Source organism: Ambystoma mexicanum, chromosome 7q, assembly GCF_040938575.1.
Source record: "Ambystoma mexicanum isolate Mex_15411 chromosome 7q, UKY_AmexF1_1, whole genome shotgun sequence".
Classification (NCBI taxonomy): Eukaryota; Metazoa; Chordata; class Amphibia; order Caudata; family Ambystomatidae; genus Ambystoma; species Ambystoma mexicanum.
In genome coordinates this window covers 503,222,253-503,244,392 of record NC_090941.1, presented here as the reverse complement: position 1 = coordinate 503,244,392, position 22,140 = coordinate 503,222,253, and the positions used below count along the sequence as shown (strand labels likewise).

The 22,140-nt window shown below is 51.1% G+C and overlaps 1 protein-coding gene across 3 annotated transcripts in view; it reads left to right on the top strand.

Annotated features, from left to right (window-relative positions):
• Positions 1–22,140, top strand: part of RB1 (RB transcriptional corepressor 1) — a 2,466,185-nt gene that overhangs the window by 1,902,877 nt on the left and 541,168 nt on the right. For all 3 annotated transcript variants that reach the window (XM_069639386.1, XM_069639387.1, XM_069639388.1), the window contains exon 20: positions 1,868–2,013. In XM_069639386.1, the coding sequence (XP_069495487.1) occupies positions 1,868–2,013 (146 nt within the window). The remainder of the gene's footprint in view (positions 1–1,867; positions 2,014–22,140) is intronic.

Genomic DNA, 22,140 nt, shown 5'->3' with positions numbered 1-22,140 from the left:
GCAGGTAGATTTAGAAAGAGGCTGTTGCAGTAATCCAGCCTAGAAAGAACCAGGGCTCGAGATAGTGAGCTTCTGGGGGAAGAAGAGGAAAGGCAGAATATCTCTGAGGAGGTGCAGTAGGAGGTTTGACTTTTTAGAGAAAGCGTGGAGTCGAAGATGACCCAGAGGTTCTTCGCCTCGCAAGTGGGGGCAGGAGGGGGCCAAGGGAGGCCGGCCAGAGAGTGACAGGAAAGGAGGGTGAAGGTGTGCTGATGAGGAGTATGTCAGTCTTACTGGCATTAAGGCACACCACACTTGAATGGCAGACAGGCAGTCAGAGATGAGAGGAGAAGATGTGGCCGAGTAAAGCCTGAAAATTAGTTGTCATCTGCATAGCACTGAAAATTGGAGAAGAAAGAGGCAATGCAATGGGTGAGGGTTGCCACGAATTGATTGAAGAGCCAGGGAGAGAGGTTGGACCCCTGGGGAACACCGCAGGTAGAGTGGTAGATAGAGGAAAGGTGGTACTAGTTGGCAGAAAAGTGAACCAAGTGTGCCAGGTCAAAGAAGAAGAGAAACCAGGGTCTGGAACCCAGAGCAAGAAAGAGATGCAAGTAATCTTGTTTGTGGCAGTCGTTGGCAGGGAAGTGAACAAATTGGGTCAGTTCAAAGAAGATTTGAAACCAGAGTTGGGTGTTAGAGGTGTGAAACTAGTGAATGAAGAGAAGACCACAGTACGCGAGCCATTCCCCCTGGTTGTAAGAGACTGTTTTATGATTACCAGGAGAAGGGAGTCATTCTCTTGGTAACTCGAACCGGGGGGAAGGCCCAACAAGCCTGGGGAAGAGTCATTCCCCCGGGCTAATTTGAGACTGAGACCAAACGCCAGGAGAAGGGAGGCATTCTCCTGGCCCATGAAGTAAATATTGCTTGGGACTTTGTGACATGGGGAAAGGGGGGTCATTTCCCCCCCACCCCTCCTGACTGAGACTGAACCCCAGGAGAAGGGAGTCCTTCTCCTAGCACCAGCGCAGTACTGTTTTATCCTTTAGTTAATAGTGTACGGGAGAAGAGAAGTAAGGTTTTCTTGACACAAGATCATTCCTGCCACAAGACTCCAGGCACAGACCAAGAGGATCGTTCTTGCCACGAGACTCCGCTGTGCATATGTATGGAGTAACACCGATCCTCATGCCCTTAAGAGGCAGTTGCCGCTTGCTTGATTCAAGTAGCAGTGTTTCATGCTACAACTTAAGCAAGTGGATCCCAGTAGGCAGATGCTCCGATAGAGCAGATGAATTACAGGTGTCGCAGCACAAGCATCTCTTATGACCTGGAGGATCACTGTCCCAGCCAGAGCACATACACTACTGACTTGGGTCTCCTGGCATCACAATCCCCCACGATCACTGAAAATGAGTAGACCTGAACAGGGCTGCACCAGAAGGACACAGCACAAAGACAAGGATTAGCACTGCTGCCCTTAAGGCATGTGGAACACACAGACCCCTCATCCCCCTCCAGTAACCCTTTGGTCCTTTATGATACTTGAAAGAAGAAAGTAATTCAGTGACTGGTGGTGTGGGAGTCCCAGAGCTTGGCTGGGTGCTCTCCAGCGTCCTGGCTATGAAATAATTAAACATGATTGCCTATTTCTTGAAACTTTCCTGATGCAATCGATGGGAGGAGTACCTAACCCATCATAAAGAACATTATTGACGGCAGTTAATTTGTTCTTGTTCTTGTTACATTGGCTACTTAATTTTACTGTTGAATGTAGAATCTGCTACAATGTCCCAAAACAACGCAGGGCATAATGTGATTCTTATATTGTATATTATGGATGGATGTATATATGCAAAATTTCCATTTGTGTTTCTCTTAACAGTTTTTCGACTGGCATATTTGCGTACAAAAACCCTTTGTTCACGTCTCCTCTCTGACCATCCTGAACTTGAGCATGTAATTTGGACCCTTTTTCAACACACACTACAAAATGAATATGAATTAATGAAGGATCGACATTTAGACCAGGTACCATTACTTTGTTTTTAAAGTGTTCTATAGCTTTGACAAGACTCAAAGTGCTTCGTAACAAAAGTAATGTTGAAACCACACTATTGCCATAATTGTAGTGGAAACCCAGAGAAATATTGTGACCAGAAGAAAACCATTATCATATGTATACTTATAAAGTTTTCCTATAAACATATTTAGATATCAGTTTTAAGTGTGCCGCCAATGAAGAATTGCATCCAACATAATTTTAATTTAATGCACAGTAATGTTAATGAAAGTGCTTGAAAATTGAAAATGCTCGCTTTCTTGAAGACTTTCAATTTTGTGTCCTCAGTGTTGCAGTTGGTCCATTCCGTTCTCAGATGGTAACTTGATATTGTTCACACAAAAGGAAGGAGTCTAAGAATTTCTTTTCGTTCTCTCTTCTAGTTATTTGAATGTATACATGTCAATATCGCACTGGCTCTTTTGTTTGATGTTGACCATTTTTGTTCTCCATTTGGTGTTTAAAAGAATACTAGTGTCAATCCCAAATGGATTTGCACTTCCTCCCTTTTTAACGTTTTATGGCTGCTGATTTCATGTGCATTATTGCATGCAACCCTTCATGAGTAAAATGAAAAACCTGAACAAAGATATGTGTCCCTAAGCAAAATAAATAGATGCTGGGTAAGTACAATGTGTTGATTTGCTAGGAAATCGGAGGGCAAAAAAGTCCGCGTGGTGGCCCGTCACAAATGGGTGATGTGCATGTTTGCTTGCATGTCTCCAGTTTCAATGGGTGCCAAGTGGCACTTCGACTTGACCCTTTAATACTGGTCCGGGTGGGCACTCAAGTCTACTGTGGCATTATTAGTTTCCCGAGCTCTGGCAGCACTTAAGGAATCAAGGCAGGAATTAGCTGTTGGGAGCAATCTAGTATGAAACTTCTGATCCAAGTCAAGTATGGGCCAGCTCTGCCATGCAGGTAGCCACAGCTGTGCTTGTGGGCTGAGCTGATGCAGCAGGGGATAAAGAACACAGAGGATAGGTTCATGGCCTCTGTTAGATGTACAGTCCCAGGGAATGCATCTCCAGGGCTCTCATGTGAGGGAGTTCGAGAATCCCTGTCGGTAGTCCTCCAGATTAATGTTTGGATGGGGTTCATACTCTGTGGTGTAAAAAGAAATGGTCCAGAATCGTCTGTCTTCTACTACTACCCCTTTTAAACCTGGGGACCCTGCAGCAAAAAGAATGAGCAAGGAGAAAAAACTGCAGAGAGAAGGACCAAGGAGAAAGGAAGGATGCTGAACCAGTGGAAAAGTTTAAGGAAAGGAGAAAAACCACCCACCAATGGCAATGTATGAGAGATGGGTCCAAAGAGGTAAGCAATCCCTATTAGTATAAAATTCTCCAGGATGGGGTCTGGCATGGATTCACATGCTCATGAATATTCCCCGTCATCAGGCTGGGAATCCTCTGTAAAGAAAAAATCAGTATCAGTTTCGTTTCTGATCTGTCTTTCTTAGTAGTAGCCAATCACTGAACTCTGGGTCATACTGCCCCCAGCCAATGACTGCCCTCTCCCTAGGCCCCGCCTCTGGCAGCCATCCTCAGATTTTTACCGCACGCTCAAGTGTTGGGAGTCCTCGTGCTTTAGCTCTCGAGCTTTTGCTGCGTTTTTGCACTTTTTCGGGAGATTTTCTAGTTTTTTCGGTTTAATCGAGCCTCAAGCTCCACCGTTTCTTCTTCCGATAACGGGGACCCATTTCGGAATTCTTCTACGCCCCTCAAGGGTGAAGTTTTCGTCGAGTTTACGCTTATTGGAGGATTCCGAAAGATCTGCGGCCTACCTCAACGGACATGGCCCAGGACAAGGGAAGCTCGACGCCCGGATCCAAGCTGTTCAGGTGCTGCCCTGGATGCGGATTACAAAACGTTTTCAAGGAGGACGGGCATTCGCAATGCCTCTACTGCCTTCATGAGGACAAGACGCACGTGGAGAAGAACTGTGCGTTCTGCAAGAACCTTTCGGAACGGACCAAACAAGATCGTCGTTCCCGCCTCGCCGCCTGGCTGGAGAAGGGCACAGCAGGTGAGAAGGCGAAGAAAAAGTCTGAGCGGGCTTCTAAGTCCTGTGAGGGCGCCCCGGCGACGGGGGCCCAACAGAAGGCCAAGCACCGCGAGTCCGCGGGCACTGGGAGCGTCGGAAGGTCGGGCTCTTCGGCTGCCAAGTAGGGCGCGACTTCCCCGGCACGTTCCACCACGAGCCAGCGCTCTGGTTCGGGGAAGAGGAAGTCCGAGAACCCAGGTAAACTGCTGGGCGGCCCCGGTCGATCTCGAAAGGGGAGCGAGGCGCTGACCCTCCCCCAGGGCAAAGGCCCAGGACGCACCTAAGGTGGTGAGGGCCTTGATCCAGCCGGCAAAGGCCTCTATCGAAGTGGTCGCTGCGACCCTGGCGAAGCCGGCTGAGTCTACGCCAGTGGAAACAGCCTCTGGGCCCAGAGTATCCTTGACACCGCAGAGGGAATCCTCTTTCCAGCTCATCGTTAAGACCCCTTGAAGTCCCCGGCGGAAAACGAGGGGGGGGGGGCAGTGGCCATTACAGACTCAGAATCCGCCTCTGAGGAGGAGCTGGTGGAAACCGAGAAGGGCCTCAACGAGAGGTTCATAGGTCTCAACGAGAGCTTCATAGGCCTCAACGAGAGGTTCAAGAAGGTTCGATCCCAGGGGGCGGTCCCCGCTGACGTGATCAAAGATAGCGACGATGGCGACGAAGAGGGCCCAGTGGAGCGGCCATCCCGTCTGTCGCGGCCATTACCCGAGCCCCAGGATAGCTCGGCGGCCTTTTTGTTGGCGATCCAATCCTTATGTACCGAGATAAGAACAAGATTACCACGGATCCCGACGAAGGATCCAGAACCAGGCCCGTCGGGAAACCCGCCGAACAAGCGGAGGTGGGTCCACCCTACTCTGCCCTTCGTGCCTGCGAGGCCTGTGGACCCCTCATCCCCCTCGCCGGACCCTAGAGAGGATACGTCGACGGATACAGCGACGGGGACGGACGAAATTGGCTCCTTTCACGCCATGATAACCAGGGCATCCGAGCTCTTCCAGCTCTGCCCTAAAGAACAAAAAAAGAAAGGGTTTCTTTACCAACGACGAGAGGCCAAGAGGAAGACGGTCCTCGCGGTACCTTTGCTCGACGACATCTGGGACGATGGGCTTGCTGTTCTCAAGAACCCTTCCACGACACCCGCCAAGAGGGACAGGTATGAGAAGAAGTACCAAGTCCCCGATGCCGCCCCCTTGTGCCTCAGGGCCCAGGCCACGCCGGACTCTGACGTCTAGGCAGCGGCTAAGAAGAAGGCAGCGGGGCAGCGGCTTCAACTTCCACTTCCCCACCAGACAGCGAGGGCAAGTAGTTGGACTCCATGGGACGACGAGTCATCTCGTCGTCGGCGGCGACGACGACGATTAAGGCGGCCAATGCCTTAGCGATCGTGGCCCGCTACGACAGGGAGCTCTGGTTCAAGAAAGCTCCCCTGCTAGACTTCCTACCTGACGACAAGAGGGTGGAAGCCCTAGAAATTCTGCAGGAAGGCGAGGTGGCGTCGGATCACACCATAACGGTGGCAACGGACATTGCCGATACCGGATTTCGCCAACTGGGCAGCAGAGTTTGCCTCCTATGACGAGGATGGCTCAAGGCGACAGACTTTTGCCAGGACGTCCAGACCAGAGTGTTGGACATGCCGTTTGACGGCAACAACCTTTTTGGTAAGGCGGTGGACGAGTCTCTACAGGCCATCAAGACCGACTCGGAGATGGCCCAGGCCCTAGGGGTGCTTCAACAGCGACGGCCCTTTCGGAGCTCCGGAAGCAGACAGGGTGCCTCCAAAGGATCCAGCGGTGGCTCCTCCACTTACCGCCAGGCGGCCCGCTCCTCTTCCCAGGCGGCCTACAGAGGTCGCAGCAAGCAAGGGGGATCCCGCCGTCATCGGCAAGGCCACCTCCAAGCAAGACTGACCCGGTCGTGTCGTCAGGCCCCCACCGAAGCACCCTGGTGGGAGGCCGGCTGACGAAGTTCGTCAGCGTGTGGGAGTCCATCTCCACCGACCGTTGGGTGTTGGACACCCTGGCCAACGGGCACTCGTTGGAATTCCAAAAGAAGTGCCCTCGCATTCCTACCGTGGCCAGGAAGGAGAATCGCGTCCCTCTACTGCTGTTGGAGGTAAGGGCGATGCTCAAGAAAGGTGCCATCGACCTCCTCCCCAGGAGGATCCGGGGCTCCGGAGTGTACTCAAGATACTTCCTCATCAGAAAGAAGACAGGCGGTTGGCGCCCCATCCTGGACCTGCGTCGGTTAAACAAATACAGGGGATGATGGCCTCATGCATCTATCTTGTACCCCTTTGCAGACTTTGGATGCGTCCGCTACAGGAGTTCCTCGACGCCCGCGGGTTGGCGACGGGCTGCTTCAAGGACAGGATCCCTCTCGACGAGGAGTTCCGTCGGGCGATCCTATGGTGGGGTACCCGCGCTCACCTCACTACATGCACGGACTTTCAAACCCTGTGGTTTCAGGAGACGGTGATGACGGACGCCTCTGGAGGGTTGCGGGGCCCACATCAGAGATCTCCACGCAAAGAGGCCTTTGGCTCCCGGAGGAGAGGTCTCTCCGCATCAACATTCTGGAGCTCCGAGCAGTGTTCTGGGCGCTCAAGTCGTTCCTTCCGTCCCTCAAGGACAAAGTGGTGAGGATCTTCACCGACAACACCACCACGATGTTCTACATACAGAAGCAAGGGGGCACCAGATCCCCAGCCCTATCCAAAGAGGCCCAGGATATGTGGCACTGGGCTGTCGCCCATGGGATGTTTCTGGTTCCCTTCCACTTGGCAGGAATAAATAAACACCATCGCCGACTCACTCAGCAGGGAGCTGCGCTCGTGCCACGAGTGGGAACTATGCCAGGATCAAGTGGATCGACTCTTCCAACGATGGGGCAAACCCCAGATCGACCTGTTCGCGACGGCGACAAACTCCAAGTGCCAGAAGTTCGCCAGCAGGTTCCCGCAGCCGAGGAGCATGGGCGATGCTTTCTCGTTCCCCTGGGACGGCCTGTTTCTATATGCGTTCCCTCCGTTGCCGTTGCTGCTCCACCCTCATCAACCAGCTCAAGAAGTCCAGGTGCAGAATGATCCTTGTCGCACCGGCGTGGCCGAGGAAGATCTGGTTCCCGGACCTTCTGGACTTGTCAACGTCCCCACCAGTCAAGCTGCCGGCGGACGCAGATCTCCTCTCTAGAGAAGGAGGCGCCATTCTCCATCACGACCCACAGTCGCTGAGCTTGCAGGCCCGGCTCCTGCAGCACTAGAGTTTGGAGGGTACGATATCCCGGCTGACTGCAGAGAGGTTCTTGCAAAAGCCAGGGCGTCCTCAACTCTCAAGTGTTACGATCATAAGTGGAAGAGGTTCCCTGCTGGTGCCGTGCACAGAAGATTAACCCTCTGCGGATTACAGCCCCTCAAGTACTGCCGTACCTACTGTCGCTGGCCAAAGCTGGACTGGCTCACGCCTCCAGCAAAATACATCTGGCTGCCATCTCCCGATATACCAGGACTACGGGATGGGCGTCCTTGTGGTCTCATCGCCTGGTGAAAGAATTTATGAAGGGACTATTCCGATCGTTCCTGCCGGTGAAGGCTCCTGCCCCGGCATGGGAGCTTAATCTGGTGCTGACCAGGCTCATGGGGGCCCCATTCGAGCCTATGCATTCGGCGCCTTTGAAGTTCCTGTCATGGAAGACAGCGTTCCTCGTGGCCATCACCTCCACACGACGAGTGGGAGAGATCCAGGCCCTATCTTGCAAGCCTCCATACTTGTCTTTTCATGACCCGAGGGTGGTACTGAGGACGCACCCCTCCTTCATGCCCAAGGTGCCGTCGGACTTCCACCTCAACGATCCCTTGGTGTTGCCAGTTTTCTTCCCGTCGCCTTCGACGCCGGCCGAGAGGACTTTGCACTCGCTGGATGTAGCTAGAGCGCTGAAGTTCTACGTGGACCGCACAAAGAGTTTTCGGAAGACGTCACAACTGTTTGTGAACTTTGGGTCTGTGAATCAAGGGAAGGCTCTCTCGAAGACTTCCATTTCCAGATGGCTCTCCGGCTGCATCATGCACAGTCACCGCTTGGCAAATCGACCGCTGCCCGGCCGTCCGAGAGCCCATTCGACCAGAGCGATCGCTGCTACCACAGCGTTCCTGTCTGGTGTGCCCCTGCTGGACATCTGCAGGGCTGCTACATGGAGGTCGAAGCACACCTTCACAAGATTCTACTGCGTCGATCGGGACTCCAGAGAGGAGTCCAGGGTCGGCCAAGCAGTGCTGCGCAACCTGTTCGCCTAAGGTGAGCCTGGTGAGGAGGTAAGAATTGCTTAATGTTGAGTTTTGGATGTAATGCTTAATGTTGAGCCTTTGCCACCTCCCGTGGTTGTGCATGTGTATACTGCTATGTATTCTCTTATTCATGAGCATGTGAATCCATGCCAGACAAGGAACAAGTTACTTACCTGTAACTGTTGTTCTCCAGCATGGGTCTGGCATGGATTCATATGCGAACCCTCCCACCTACCCCTCTGCGGCTTTTCACTTGGTCATACTGCCACTTTGCGTGCTACCAAATCTGAGGATGGCTGCCAGAGGCGGGGCTTACGGAGAGGGCAGTCATTGGCTGTGGGCAGTATGACCCAGAGTTCAGTGATTGGTTACTACTAAGAAAGACAGATCAGAAACAAAACTGATACTGATTTTTTTCTTTACCGAGGATTCCCAGCCTGACGACGGGGAATATTCATGAGCATGTGAATCCATGCCAGACCCATGCTGGAGAACAACAGTTACAGGTAAGTAACTTGTTGCTTAGCCACTAAGTCAGACAGGGTGTGGGGATACGAGGGGAGAGAACCTCCAGTCATATTACCCTTTGCTGCATTACTAGACCCATGCACAGCCTAGACCAGTCTGCAATTTTTGATGAGATGACACTTGTTCAGACACTGAGACCTGGGATCAACGTTGATCACCTCCCATGTCTTAGCCAATTTCAGCTCAACCTTAGCCTGTCATTGCTAGATCATAAAGAATTAAGGCAGGCTGTGGCACATAATCTCCCATGCTAAGAAAGAACATGTGTGTTACCCTGTTCTTGTCAAACAAACATTGCAGAATATATTTGATATGATTCTTGGGTTGCTTTTCACTCCACGAAGCAGGCCCCTGGGGAGGTCACAATACAAAGGATGTTCCCATTTTCCAAAAAAAGTTATTTGAGTTGCGCAAATATTATAACATAACAGAGTGGTATTAATATCCCCAACAAAAATATCGCCATAAATATGGCAGTTTGGTTCGCCATAGGCGATATTTTTATTGGGGATATTATGTGGGAGCAGGGGTTGCGGGGGTGTCCCCCGCACATTAAAAAATGATGCGGGGGTTGCGGTGGTGTCCCCCGCAGTGTCCATTGTGAATTTCACCGCAAAAATATGGCGATATTTTTGCGTCAGAATTAACACATGGAACCAACAGAGCATGTTTTATTTATAGAGTTAATGTTCAACCCAGGTGAGGCCTCTTCACACTCATATCTAATGTTCATCCCCCAATGTATTGGTACTGATTTTAACTACCTCCGAAGGACCAACTAATGAGTTGACCTGCCAGCATTTGAACCTGTGACCATGAGGTCTAACACGGATCCCTGTAGTGGGTGCCTTAGTCTGCTGAGCTAAAGGCAAGGCTGTGTTCTGGAGTTCTTTTTATGTTTAGTTTTGCAAAGTTTGTAAGCACTATGTGTGGAATCCCCATAAGATGCCATGGACAATGTTAAGATTTCTATTTAATACCATCATTTATTAGATCCAGGTTAGATACTTTATAGGAAAGCCTTTTTCCAATAGTGGTTGTTTTGGCAGCTGCAACATAGACAGTGCAGGTGCCCCTGCTGGCTTTTTTTGGTTCCTTTTTCTGTTTGCCACTCAACTGTGGAAACAAGCCCCAACCTTTTTCAAAATATTTCCTTTCTGTTTTTGTTAAACCTGAAGAAGACATGTTTCAACTTTCGTAGAATTTTGGGGGGGTAATGTTAGCCAGTCAGATGCATCGACACTGTATGTAATATCGCGATCATAGCAACATCATTGATACATGTGAGTTGTACCAAGCCATACTGTCATGCTTTCAGACTCACCCAATCACGACCGGGTGATATGCAGGCGGCGGAGAGAAACATGGACCCCTCCCGCGATCACCTTTGCTCGATCGTTTGTAGGATGCTACACTCTGAGGCATCCCTGGCGTCGATTTCCACGCCTGCAGTGGGGATTGCCTTGGAGACTGCAAGCGCGGAGGAGATCACCACTCTATACTGCGGTCCTCCACTCGACGCGAATCGTCACGAAGAAGGGGTCATGTGACATGGCTTCCAGGAAACAGGCACCAAATGAACCACTGGATCATGTGACCAAGTGAAAGATCACGTGACCAGGAAAATGGATCATGTGACCAAGTGAAAGATCATGTGACCAGGAAATCGTCCCCGATTGGCCAACGAATCAGGAACACTGCAATAAAAGGGGCTTGGCCTTGGCACACATTGCTTCTCAGCTGAACTCTCGGCGTTTAGCGATTTCCTGTGTTTTGAACTTCATGCTTATCGAATTTCTTGGATTTTGGACTTAGTTTTTTCTTCTGGATTGCCCTCAAATTTTGGCGCTTGGATTTCTTCTGATCTGTATAACTGGATTATCTGAACTTTGAACTGTTTTCTTGGATTGTTTATGGATTGATCTTTGGATTTGGCGCTTGATAAAGCTTCAGCTACCTTTTGTTTGAACTCTTGGAACTTTGTCAAGAACTGTGCACCTACAATCAAACCCTCTCCTCTCCCTTCAGATCCCGTGGTCCCGTTATCCCCTCTGCACTACTCATCTGACCCTTGGGGGAAAACTCATTTAGGTTAAAGTCACTCATCATTCACCTCCAGGGTAGGTCTTTCTTATTATTTGTTTATGCTTGTTGTGAATAATACCGTGTAGCCATTAGCTAACCTGGTATTTTCTTTGCAGCCACCCGGGACCTGCAGTTTCCTGTTTTCCCCCACCTGTGGCTCCAATAACCGGTCAGCGAGTACTTTGCCCCTCTCTGACTGGTGCTTGGGGAAGGAGGTATACTAATCCACGTGGCCCTCAGGATTTGACACATACATGCTACAGGTTCCTGTACAAATGGCGATCTGTGAGGTGAGCAAACAATGTAGGTGTTAGATGTTCTCATTCCCCTTCTGTCAGCCCAAGTCTGACTCTGCGACAACTGGTCCCAATCCATTTTGGCTATCACAGAGCTGAAGAACGAGAATAAGGAGGGACAAAGATCAAAAGTTCACTTCAGTTGTGAGTTGTCTGCCTCTCAAAGAAGATTTCCTCCAGAGCTATCAAGTTAGGCTGATGAATAGGTGTCCTTCTTTAGAAACAATGCAGATGAAGGCAGCTTTCCTTTCAGCCCCTCCACACCTCTCCTCCCAATTTTGAAAAGGTTCAGGACTTTAGGCAAATTATGGCAACCATCTTTGAAAAGAACACCCCTGCTCCTGCTGAATCAACGTTCTGCACCTTCGTTAGACTTTACCATAATGCTTAAGGCATAGTCTCAAACCCTCCTCAGATTGTTTTTGGGCCTTTTCTAACCCCATGTTCTGTGACTAATGTTCGTCCCTTCTCCCCATAGGGGAGCCACCTGCTTTTAGGCTAGGAAGGTGAGCCCGCTAAGCATGACCCTCCCTAAGGGTCTGGGAAAGTGGGACCTCACTGGGAATGACTACGCTCTAGGGAACAAGGGCTCTCATTGCTATGAGGAACTCCCCATCAAGAAAACATTCTCTGCATATATAGCTATCAAAAAGACTGATGTTACTTCTGTTTTGGATTACACAAACAGTGACATTACTTTAATCTCTTTGGATTCAGGTAAAACTGGATTCACCCTGAACTCACTAGTCAAAGAGGAACGACCCACCCCTTTCATTTGTGGCAGCGAACATAAAAAGACGAGGAACCTTAAATGGAGGAGAAAGAATCCTACGCAGAGGCGAGCCTCTGACTGGAAGACATCCGTGAGGGGCAGAATTACACTAGACTGCAGAGCCAGCGGTAGCGTGAAGATTGAGCTGATGGCAAGAGAGACAGCTGGCATCCCGTGAGGCGCTGTTGCAGAGAATGAGACTGGGACAGTAGAAGGACCAGTCTTGCCTGGTGGCGTGACCACACCAAAGCCATGGTGGGCCTGGGTCCCTTTAACCGGCGCCAAGACCAGATTGAAGCAGAGAGATCGGATCACCAACCTTTGCATGAGAAGTTTGACAACTGCTGGGCAGAGACAGGGAAGCAAACGCTCTTGAGAAGGTAATGGCAGGTAAAGGGGCGAGCGGTTGTGTCCCGAAGAAGCTGAGAGAATTAGGGGAGCCCAAAAAACCCAAATGCTGGACATTGGCAGACGCCCAATTGAGACCTAGCTGAAATAAGAATTTCAGAGGGCCAGAGCCCTAGAAAACAAAATAACATTGATATACAAGACGGGGGAAGCCGAAAGGGTTACAGGAGCACGATAAACCTAAACATTGCATACAGGCCCATGCCCTCAAGTGACTCGGCGTCAACCACATCAGAAGGCCAAGGGACTTTGGAGAGCCCTAAAAATACAAATAGTGATCAAGACTGGGAACAGAGAGAACCTGGAGAGTTCCGTTGCCAAGAACAATATCAAAGATAAGGTTAAAAGTGGTGGAATTGTACTAAGAAAATCCTTTTTCCCTTTTAAAGAATGGAAAGTATTGGACGTGTGTGAAGACTTGACTTTTCATTCAGAGCCTGAAAAGAGGGTGGAAAACTGTATTGTGAAAAATTGGCAACCTTTGACCGTTTAATTAACATTATTTGGGAGGAAACCAAGTAGTTTGGCCAGCCGAAGCCCGAGTGATGAGGCTGCTACGCTGGTCTATATTTTGTTAAGTTTTTCTAAAGTGGGAGCGCCAGATAGCAAGTAGGTCTTGGACTGAGGACTATTTGGTTTTGCACATTTGACGAGCGCACTTAGTTTATTAGGCAGGGAATTATACTCGTAGCAAAAGGGTTAGATAGGCATTTTTCTTATTTAAATAAATATCGTTTAATACGCCAAGTCCTAGTCTGACTCCTTCTTCTGGTTCACTAGGGTGCCCATCCTGAATCTTCATTGGAAGTTTGCTGATGCTTCACCAAAGGAGCATCTGACTTTGCAATAGATGCTGGCACCACATCAGTACTTGTCTATGCTCCAGACCCTTCTCTTTCAGCAGAAATCTGTGCACCAAAGAAACCTGAAGTGACAAAAAAACAATCACTAGACAATTTGATGGATGCGATTCCTTATTGTCTCTCCTTCTTAAACCTTAATGTTTGATTTGTAATTACTTCCAGCTGTGATAAGTGATTGACAGAATACACATAAAATGTTGGGATTATGGAGCAAGGAACTTTAGGAAAAGGAAAGATGGTCCTAAAATGATGCAGGGTGGCCTACTTGGCTTTGTGTAATTAAACCGTGCATAGGTTGGGGAAAAAACAGAAAATGTATAGGGTGTGTAGCACTCTAGTAGTTCTCTGGTACTCCAGGGAGAAGGTTTGCGCTCCAAAACTAGCCTTGGTCATTTATCTCAAGTGCCTCGTGAGGATGCAAAGCAATAAACGCCTAATTTAACTAGTGTATTAGACTCTTTTCTCGGATGGGAGTAAAGAAACCAAAGTGTCCAATATCAACAAGTAATGAGACTTGTTTTTATTTTATTGTTTAATGTGCAGAACTAGTCCCAGAGTACCCAACAGAGTGGGTAGCCAGCATTTGGGCTGGCATCCTAACAGTAGCGCAGTACTGTAAGTTGAGGTTTGTGCATCTGTATGTGTGTTACACTCACCTGGTCTCTGCGGAGGCATTGGGGCACGGTTGCAGCCCTCCCGGGGGTGAGGTCGCTCGGGTCCGACTTCGCCCTCTGCGCTTATGTGGTGACTGGTGGTAATAGGCAATGCTGCTCGGGACTGCTCCTGCATGGCGAATAGGGGCCGTGAGTATGCCAGCTGGTGCGCCTGATCCCCTTCCAGACCCTTCTCCCAAACCGGGGTATCCGTGGGATGCGCTGTCCCTGGAAAGTCCACCTGTTGATTAGTTTTGGCGAGCACTCCGTCCTGCTGCTTCTGGCAGGGGTGCTTGTATGATCTGGACCGAGTTCTTTCACTGGTCCCTTGCACGTGATAGTCCAGTCCTGCTGCGATGTTGCCGGCCCGGTAGAAGCTGCAGAGCTCGAGGCGACAGCCGGATGGCATGACCGGAGGGAATGAGGAACGAAGCTGCAGCGGTACAGTAGCTGGTAAATTGTTAACTAGGGGGTGCGCGTGGGGTTCAAATGCGGCACGGCCCTAGGACGGATGTTCTAACCTTGTCTTTCTTCTTCACAGGGTCTGAGTTCGTGCATGCGGAGTGCCGTGCTGCGGCGTCTGTATCAAGATCACTGGATGTCAGGAGATGAGTCTGCAGAAGAAGTGATGAAGCACAGGTGTCCTGGAGGTGAGTATGTAGGAGAACGCCTGGTTTCAAAGGTAAGTAAACTGGTCCAAGCGGCGGTGAGCGTCACGTTGCACGTGAGTGCACAGTAACGCGAAGCACCGGCCTTAAGGATGGAGCAGCTTATATAGCTGAGCTTCTGAAGCCACGCACAGCAGGTTTAGCCTGCCTGCCACACCCGATGAGTCAGCACATGAAGACGAGGCCTAGGGAGCCACACCTGATGAGTCAGCACATGAGGATGTTTTCTGGAATAAAGGCTTTCAGCTTCTGGAAAGTTCTTGTAAAATAAAAGCGCTCCTGCACTGAAATAAAGTAAAAGCACTCCTGCACTGAAATAAAGTGTTCCTGCTCACATCTCTATATGAGCCTGGCGCCAAAGGCACCAGGACTGAGTCCAGCCAGGACCCATGTGTTTGTGTCCCAAAGGGACATAAGTGAGTCAAGTGACCCATTGGCCCCATCACTGGTTTTTGTGTTCTGGGGCCTGTGGCCATGATACAGAGTCGACGATGGCACCATCGACGAAGGCAGCTGCAAGCACTTCGTCGTCCAAGTCGACGAGGTCCACTACGGCTCTAAAAGATGGCGGGTCCAGGAAAGAAGTGGCGGCTGCCCAGCGGTTGTCCTGGCCCCAAGGCGCGATATGGCTGTGGAAGCAGTGGCGAAGGAACCGGCTCCAGGAGAGACCAAGCGGCCACTCCGGCCCAACAGCCTCCTGAGAGGGAGAGGGAAGCAGTCCCACCTGTGAAGCCTCCCAGGTATGTGGATCGGCGAGCTACTGAGGATAGACCGACAAGGACAACGATCTTCACGAGGGATGCTGCTTTTACCACAGAGTGGGGGGGGGACCTGAGGGAGGACCTCAGTCCCCAGTGCGGAAGAAGAGACATATTAGCCCCAATTCGTTGGCTCAGTTTACCTTAGACCTAGGGATGTTTCTCTGGATATTTTATCCACCCTGTGCACTGGTCATCGAAATCCAACTAAGGATGCTGCTGTCGGAGCCGGCACCACCACAACCTCTGAGGGTAAACTCTCCCCCATAGGAGAGAAAGTCCAAGGGAGGCGCGGGTCCTCGGCATCACCCGACCCCTAAGCCCACCACCACCACCTCGTCCCAGCAAGACTCCTAGCGGAGATCTAGATCCACACACGTACACAGACACAGCTACCACGGCTACTGGTACCGACAAGTATGACTATTTCATTGTGGCGGACGGGGAGATTTTGCACGTGGACGAACCCCCCTCCAGACAAAGTTGGATCTTTTCATTCGGTCATCTCGAGGGCCTCAGAACTGTTTCAGTTAGTCTCTGAGGAGACGAAGGATGGCTTTCTGTACCAATGACGTGAGTCGAGGAGGAAGACAATCTGGGAAGAGGGCCTAGCCCTTATGAAGAATCCAAGTACAGCCCAGACGAAAGGGGACCGATTGGAAAAGAAGTACAGGAAACCCGACTCAGTGCCCAGGTGCCTGAGATCTCAGCCCTCGCCGGATTTGGTGGTCTCAGTCGCTGTTAGGAAATGCTCAGCAAATTCGTCATCGCCAGCCAGCCAGAGGAGAGGAAGCTGGATGCAGTGGGCAAGAGGATAATTTACACGGCAGCCTCGACTATCAAGGCAACAAACGCCCTAGCCACTTTGTCCTGTTATGACTGGGAACTCTCGTCCAGGCTGGGCCCTATCGTGGACTTGCTACCTGAAGAAAAGAAGGTTGAGGCACTGCAACTCTTTCAGGAGGGTGAAGTGGCCTTGTATCACGCCATCACAGTGGCAGTGGACATCGCAGACATAGGTTTTGGTCATATGGGGAACGGGGTGTGTCTGCGCTGTCAAGGTTGGTTGAAGGCTACTAACTCCGCCAGGACGTTCAAACAAAACTGCTGGATATGCTATTCGATGGGGAAAGCCTCTTTGGAAAGGCAGTCTACCAGTTTTGCAGGCGATAACGACCAACACGGAGACAGCACGTTCCCTGGAAACCTTACAGTAGCGACAGTCCCCGGCCTTTGGCTCCTTCAGAGGAAAGCCAGGAAGATCTTCAAAGGGTTATAGTAACCCTTACTGGCAGCCCTCAAGCTCTTTCACCCAAGAAGCATAGAGTGGGTGCTCTCAAGGCAGCGTTGGTGCCATCCGCAAGGCAGAACACCCTCCTCAAGCAGGTCTGACCCAGCTGCAGCCCCGGGACCCCACTTACGCATCCCAGTGAGAGGCCGGCTGGCAAAGTATGTCAGCACATGGGAAAAGATCACCATGGACAGATGGGTGCTGGATGCTCTCGGACAGGGGCACAGCTTGGAGATCTAACGCAAATGTCCTCCTATCCATCCGATTCAGCGACAAGGAGTACACAGACCACTGCTTCAGCAAGAGGTGTTGTCTCTTTTACAGAAAGGGGCAAAAGAGCCCGTCCCCCTGCGTCTGCGGGGTTCCAGAGTGTATTCCAGATAGTTTCTTTTTTTTTTAAACTTTGGTTTTATTCACATTTTCTTATTGTTGCAAACAGATTCAGTCCAGATTCGAAGTGTATACAATCAACTAGCCCATTAACCCGGTACCCGTCCTCCCCCCACCCCCCACCCCCAACACCGACCCTCCCCCCAATCCCCACGCCCAAACAAGAACTTTGATCTTGGGAGACTCTGAATGTTCACCTCGAATCCTGTACTTGGGAGATGATGTGATTGGTGACCATATTGCCAGCTGAGTTGAGGCTGCAGTCCCCCGGGCCGTTGGCACCCGGTTTGTTTACTGCACATCTCTGACCCCGTCGTCCCCCCCCCTCATGCCAGGGCCTCGCCTTGGTGTCAGTGAACGTCCCATCCCCAGGTCTGCTGCACCCCATGCCAGTTTGCTAGGAATGAACCAGAATCGTTGTTCACCATTGCAGTCAGTTTGTCCATCGAGAACATGTTCTTCACTTTTTTTAGCCAGTCTTCCTTGGAGGGGGTCTCCAGGCTCTTCCACTTCTGCGCCAGGGCCACCCTGCCCGCCCTCAACATTGTTTCACACATCCTTGGGTACCTATGAATTTACGTTTCCTCCGGGGGGAGCCCCAGCAGCATCGTCAGAGGGTTTAGTGGGAGAAGTTAGTCTGATACCTCCGCAATCCAGTTCGTCAGCTTCCCCCAGAAGTCTTGGACTTTTGGGCAGTGCCACCACGTGGCTCCTGGTGCCCACCTGGCCGCATCCCCTTGGGCATTTTGGTGACACCCCTGGGAACATCTTTGACAGTTTCATTGGATCTCTATGCCACCCCTGCAGAATCTTAAAATTATGCTCCATGTCCGAGGTGAATAAGTTCCCATGGAATGCTATTTTGAATATCCTTGACCAAGCGTCTTCGAAATATCCTCTCCTGCCAGGTCGTTCCAGAATGAGCGGAAACTCCTCCTTCCCGGAAGGTTGTTGGTGTTAAAAATTTTGTACATACTAGATACAGCCCCCTTCCTTGAAGTCGCCGTGTCCAGGAGCTTCTCGAAGGGGGTCAACTGTCTATTCAGGTTTTGATCCCATGACTGGTCGCAGAGGATGCCCTTGAGGCGGAGGTATTCGAAGATAGAAAGAGACTCATGCCCGAGAGCGTCCCTCAGTTCCTCGTATGCTAGAAATTCGCCCTCTCTGAACATCTGCCCCGCCCGATCCATTCCCACGTCTGACCAGGTCTGGGAGTTCCGGAACCCCCTACTACCCAGTTTGAGAGGGTGGCCCCAGAGAGAGGTCATCGGGGACGGCCATGAAGTAAGGTAAGCAGTCTGAGGGCCATCTTTCCAGATTTCCCAAAGAACTCCCAAGGTCGGGTGGGTTTTCAGGTTTCTCGGGATTGTCTTGCGCGGGGCCCACAGGAGGTCGCAAACCTTTAGAGGGTGGGCATCCATGTCCTCTAAATATGACCAGTATGTCCCCATCCCTTCTTTCATATGTTCCAGGAGGACGCGTAGCTGGGGGGCGCGGAAATAAAGCTGAAAATCCAGTAACCCAAACCTTCCCTCCTCCCTTAGTAGAGTTAGGATGGTCCTCCCGGTCCTCAGGGTTTTCCCTTGCCATATGAAGTCTCGTACTGCGTTCTGTAGATCACTAAAGGTTTGGTCAGGGACGCTGGTTGGGAGTGCCATAAAGAGGTACAGGAGCCGTGGCAGTACATTCATCTTTACCGCCGTCATCCGGCCATACCAGGACAGAATCATCTTGCCCCATCTCCTCAGGTCTGATGTGATCCCTGCCATTATGGGGTCATAGTTGGTGGTGGCGAGTTCAGACAGGTCCCTGGTAAGAAGGACGCCTAGGTATCGTATAGAGTCCTTCCCCACTGCGATCCCATTGAACCTATCCAGGGGGTCTAGGTCCGGGTCTCGTGCTCTCATTGGGAGTAATACTGATTTTGTTGTGTTGATTTTCAGCCCCGAGAAGCACCCAAACGAGGCCACCAAGGACAAGAAGGGGGGGAGCGAGGAGCTGGGTTCTACCAGGTAGGCTAAGATGTCAATCCGCAAACAGGGAAAGCTTAAATTCTCTCACCTCTTCTAATTCCCTGATAACCGGGTGTGCTCTGACCGCTATGGCTAGTGGTTCCATCGTAAAGGACGTATATCAGGGGAGAGCGTGGGCAGCCCTGCCTTGTCCCTCGGGAGAGGGGGAATGACTCTGACAACTTCCTGTTCACTTGGACCCTTGCTGTGGGGGTTCTGTAGAGTGCGGATACCCAGATGTGTGCCCCGAAGCCCATTTTTTGGAGGAGGAGTTCCATGTAATCTCCATTCGACCCTGTCGAAGGCTTTCTCTGAATCTAAGGAGAGGACACATGCATCGAGCTCAGATTCGTGAGCGTAATGAAACAGATCTCGTTGTTTTGCGAATGTTGTCCGACCCCTGCCTTCCCCTTATGAAACCCACCTGATCCCCATGGACCAGCTTCGGCATTATCCCTTCCATTCGCCTCCCCACCACCTTGGCCAAGATCTTTACATCTATGTTTAACAACGATATGGGGCGGTAGGAAGAACTTTCTGCGGGGTCCTTACCCTCCTTGGGCAGCACTGCTATTATGGCCCCCATCATGGATTCGGGGAGAAAGCCCCCCTCCGGCACGGAATTGAAAACCCTCACCAGGTGCGGGGCTAGGGTAGAGCGGACCCTTTTGTAGAAGTACACTGCGAAGCAGTCTTCCACGGGGGAAGTTCCCACCTTCATCCCACTAATCACCTTATCTACCTCCTCCTTGGTAACCCGGCCCTCCAACCCCTCCGCCATCTCCCTCATCAGAGCCGGGACTTGGATGGCGCTCAGGAAGTCTTCTATCTGGGCGTCGCCCCGTCATATTCTGACAAATATAATTTTTCGTAATATTGGCAGAAGGCCTCTCCTATGTGGGGAGTATCGTAACCTATCGATCCCTGGGCATTCCTCACCGCCATCACCATTATATTTCTCTGGACCTCCCTCAGCTTCCAGGCTAGGATCCTGTCCGCTTTGTCCCCTTTATCGTAACTTTTTTGCTTGACCAGCTGGAGACTCCTCTCTGTTTTGTGTAGGAGGAGGTCCTTTAGCTGGAGCCTGTAGTCCTCCAGTGGGGCCATCCGGTCGCGCTCGAGGGGCTGATCCGGGGGACCCCCCCGACTGGATTTGGGCTATATTTTCTCTCAAGGTCTTCTCCTGGGCCTCCCTCTCCCTTGTTTTCTGGGCTCCTATTTTGATGAGAACTCCTCGTAGGGTTGCCTTGAAGCCATCCCACAATGTGTGTGTGCCAACCTCCCCGTTGTCGTTTAGCCCAAAGAATTCCGCTATAGCATCTAACACTTCCTGAGCATGGACCTGGTCCTTTAATAGGGCATTGTTACATTTCCAGCGTCCTCTGCGGTCTTTACGCCCCAGATACTTTCTTGTTCGAAAGAAGACAGGGTGTAGGAGGCCCATTCTGGATCTACGGTGTCTCAACAAGTACTTAAAGTCTCAAAAGTTCTGGATGGTCACGTTGCAGCACGTGCTCGGCCAACTGGAGCAGGGAGATTTTCTGATGACGTTGGATCTAAAGGACGTCTACTTTGGCATCCCCACTCACAAAAAGCACTGCAAGTTCCTGCAATTAGTGGTTCAGGGTCAGCACTGCCAGTTCAAGGCTCTACCTTTCAGCCTGAAGTCGGCCCCAGGGGTGTTTACGAAGTGCCTGTCCCCAGTGGCGGCACATCTTCATCTGCAGGGCATCCATGTATACCCCTACTTTGACGACTGGCTATTGTGTGCCTGCTCGCGGTCCCTGTCAAGCAAGCGCACAGTGAGGGCCATACATCTGCTGATGGAGCTGGATTTCTCCATAAACTATCCAAAGTCTTGTTTGAAGCCATCTCAGGACACTCTTCGTAGGTGCACGGCTCAACAAAGTGGCGTGCTTGGCATCTCCCTCGGAGGAGAGGGTGAAAACCATACAAGGCTAAGTGTAACGGCTTTCGTCGGCTCAGGCAGTGACGGTGCGATCCATCAAGTTGCTTCTGGGCATGTTGTCCTCCATAAACCTTGTTCACCTCTGCAGACTATGCATGAGACCTCTCCAGGAGTTCCTGGATGCAAGTATTGGGGAACTTTACGGACAAGATCTCTCTCAACGAAGAGTTCCGTCGGGCGATACAGTGGTGAGGTGTTCGGCATCATCTCGTCCAGGGAGCTCCATTTCAGGTTCCTCCTTACCAATAAACCGTCACCACGGATGCCTCTTTAGAGGGATGGGGAGTCCACACCGGACAGGTGCGCACCAGAGGACTCTGGCAACCGGAGGAAAAGGACCTACAAATCAACGTCCTGGAACTTTGGGCAGTATTATGTGCCCTCAAGTCGTTTCTGCCGTCATAGAAAGACAAGGTGGTGAGGATCTTCACAGACAACACCATGACCATGTTCTACATTCGCAAGCAAAGGGTGACCTAGTCTCTGGCACTCTCCAAAGAGGCCCCGTACTTGTGGCAGTGGGCCAATTGTCCAGGCATGTTCCTCATTCCGTTTCACCTGGCGGAGTCAAGAACACCATTGCGAACTCGTTCAGCAGGGAACTGTTTTCTTGCCAGAAGTGGGAGCTGTGCCAGGACCAGGCGAATCTGCTGTTCGGCAAATGAGGACGACCACAGACCGATCTCTTCGCGACGGCGGTGAATCCCAAGTGCAAGAGGTTCGCTAGCAGTTCCCCTCAACCGAGGAGCTTGGGGGGGACACATTCTCATTCCCGTGGGAGGGACCGTTCCTATAAGCTTTCCCACTGTTTCCACTCCTCATACATGTGATCAACGATACTCGTTGCCCCAGCATGGCCGAGGTACATCTGGTGTCTGGACTTAATACGCCGGTCAGTGGCTCCATCCATCAGGCTACTGCTGTCCCCGGTCCTTCTCGCCAGAGGGTGGCGATTCTGCAACACCTATGAATCTGAGGGCATGGCTCCAGCAGCCCTAGAGTTTGGAGGTTATGCTTTACCCACAGAATGTAAGGACATCCTGGCCAGGGCCAGAGTCTCATCAACGTT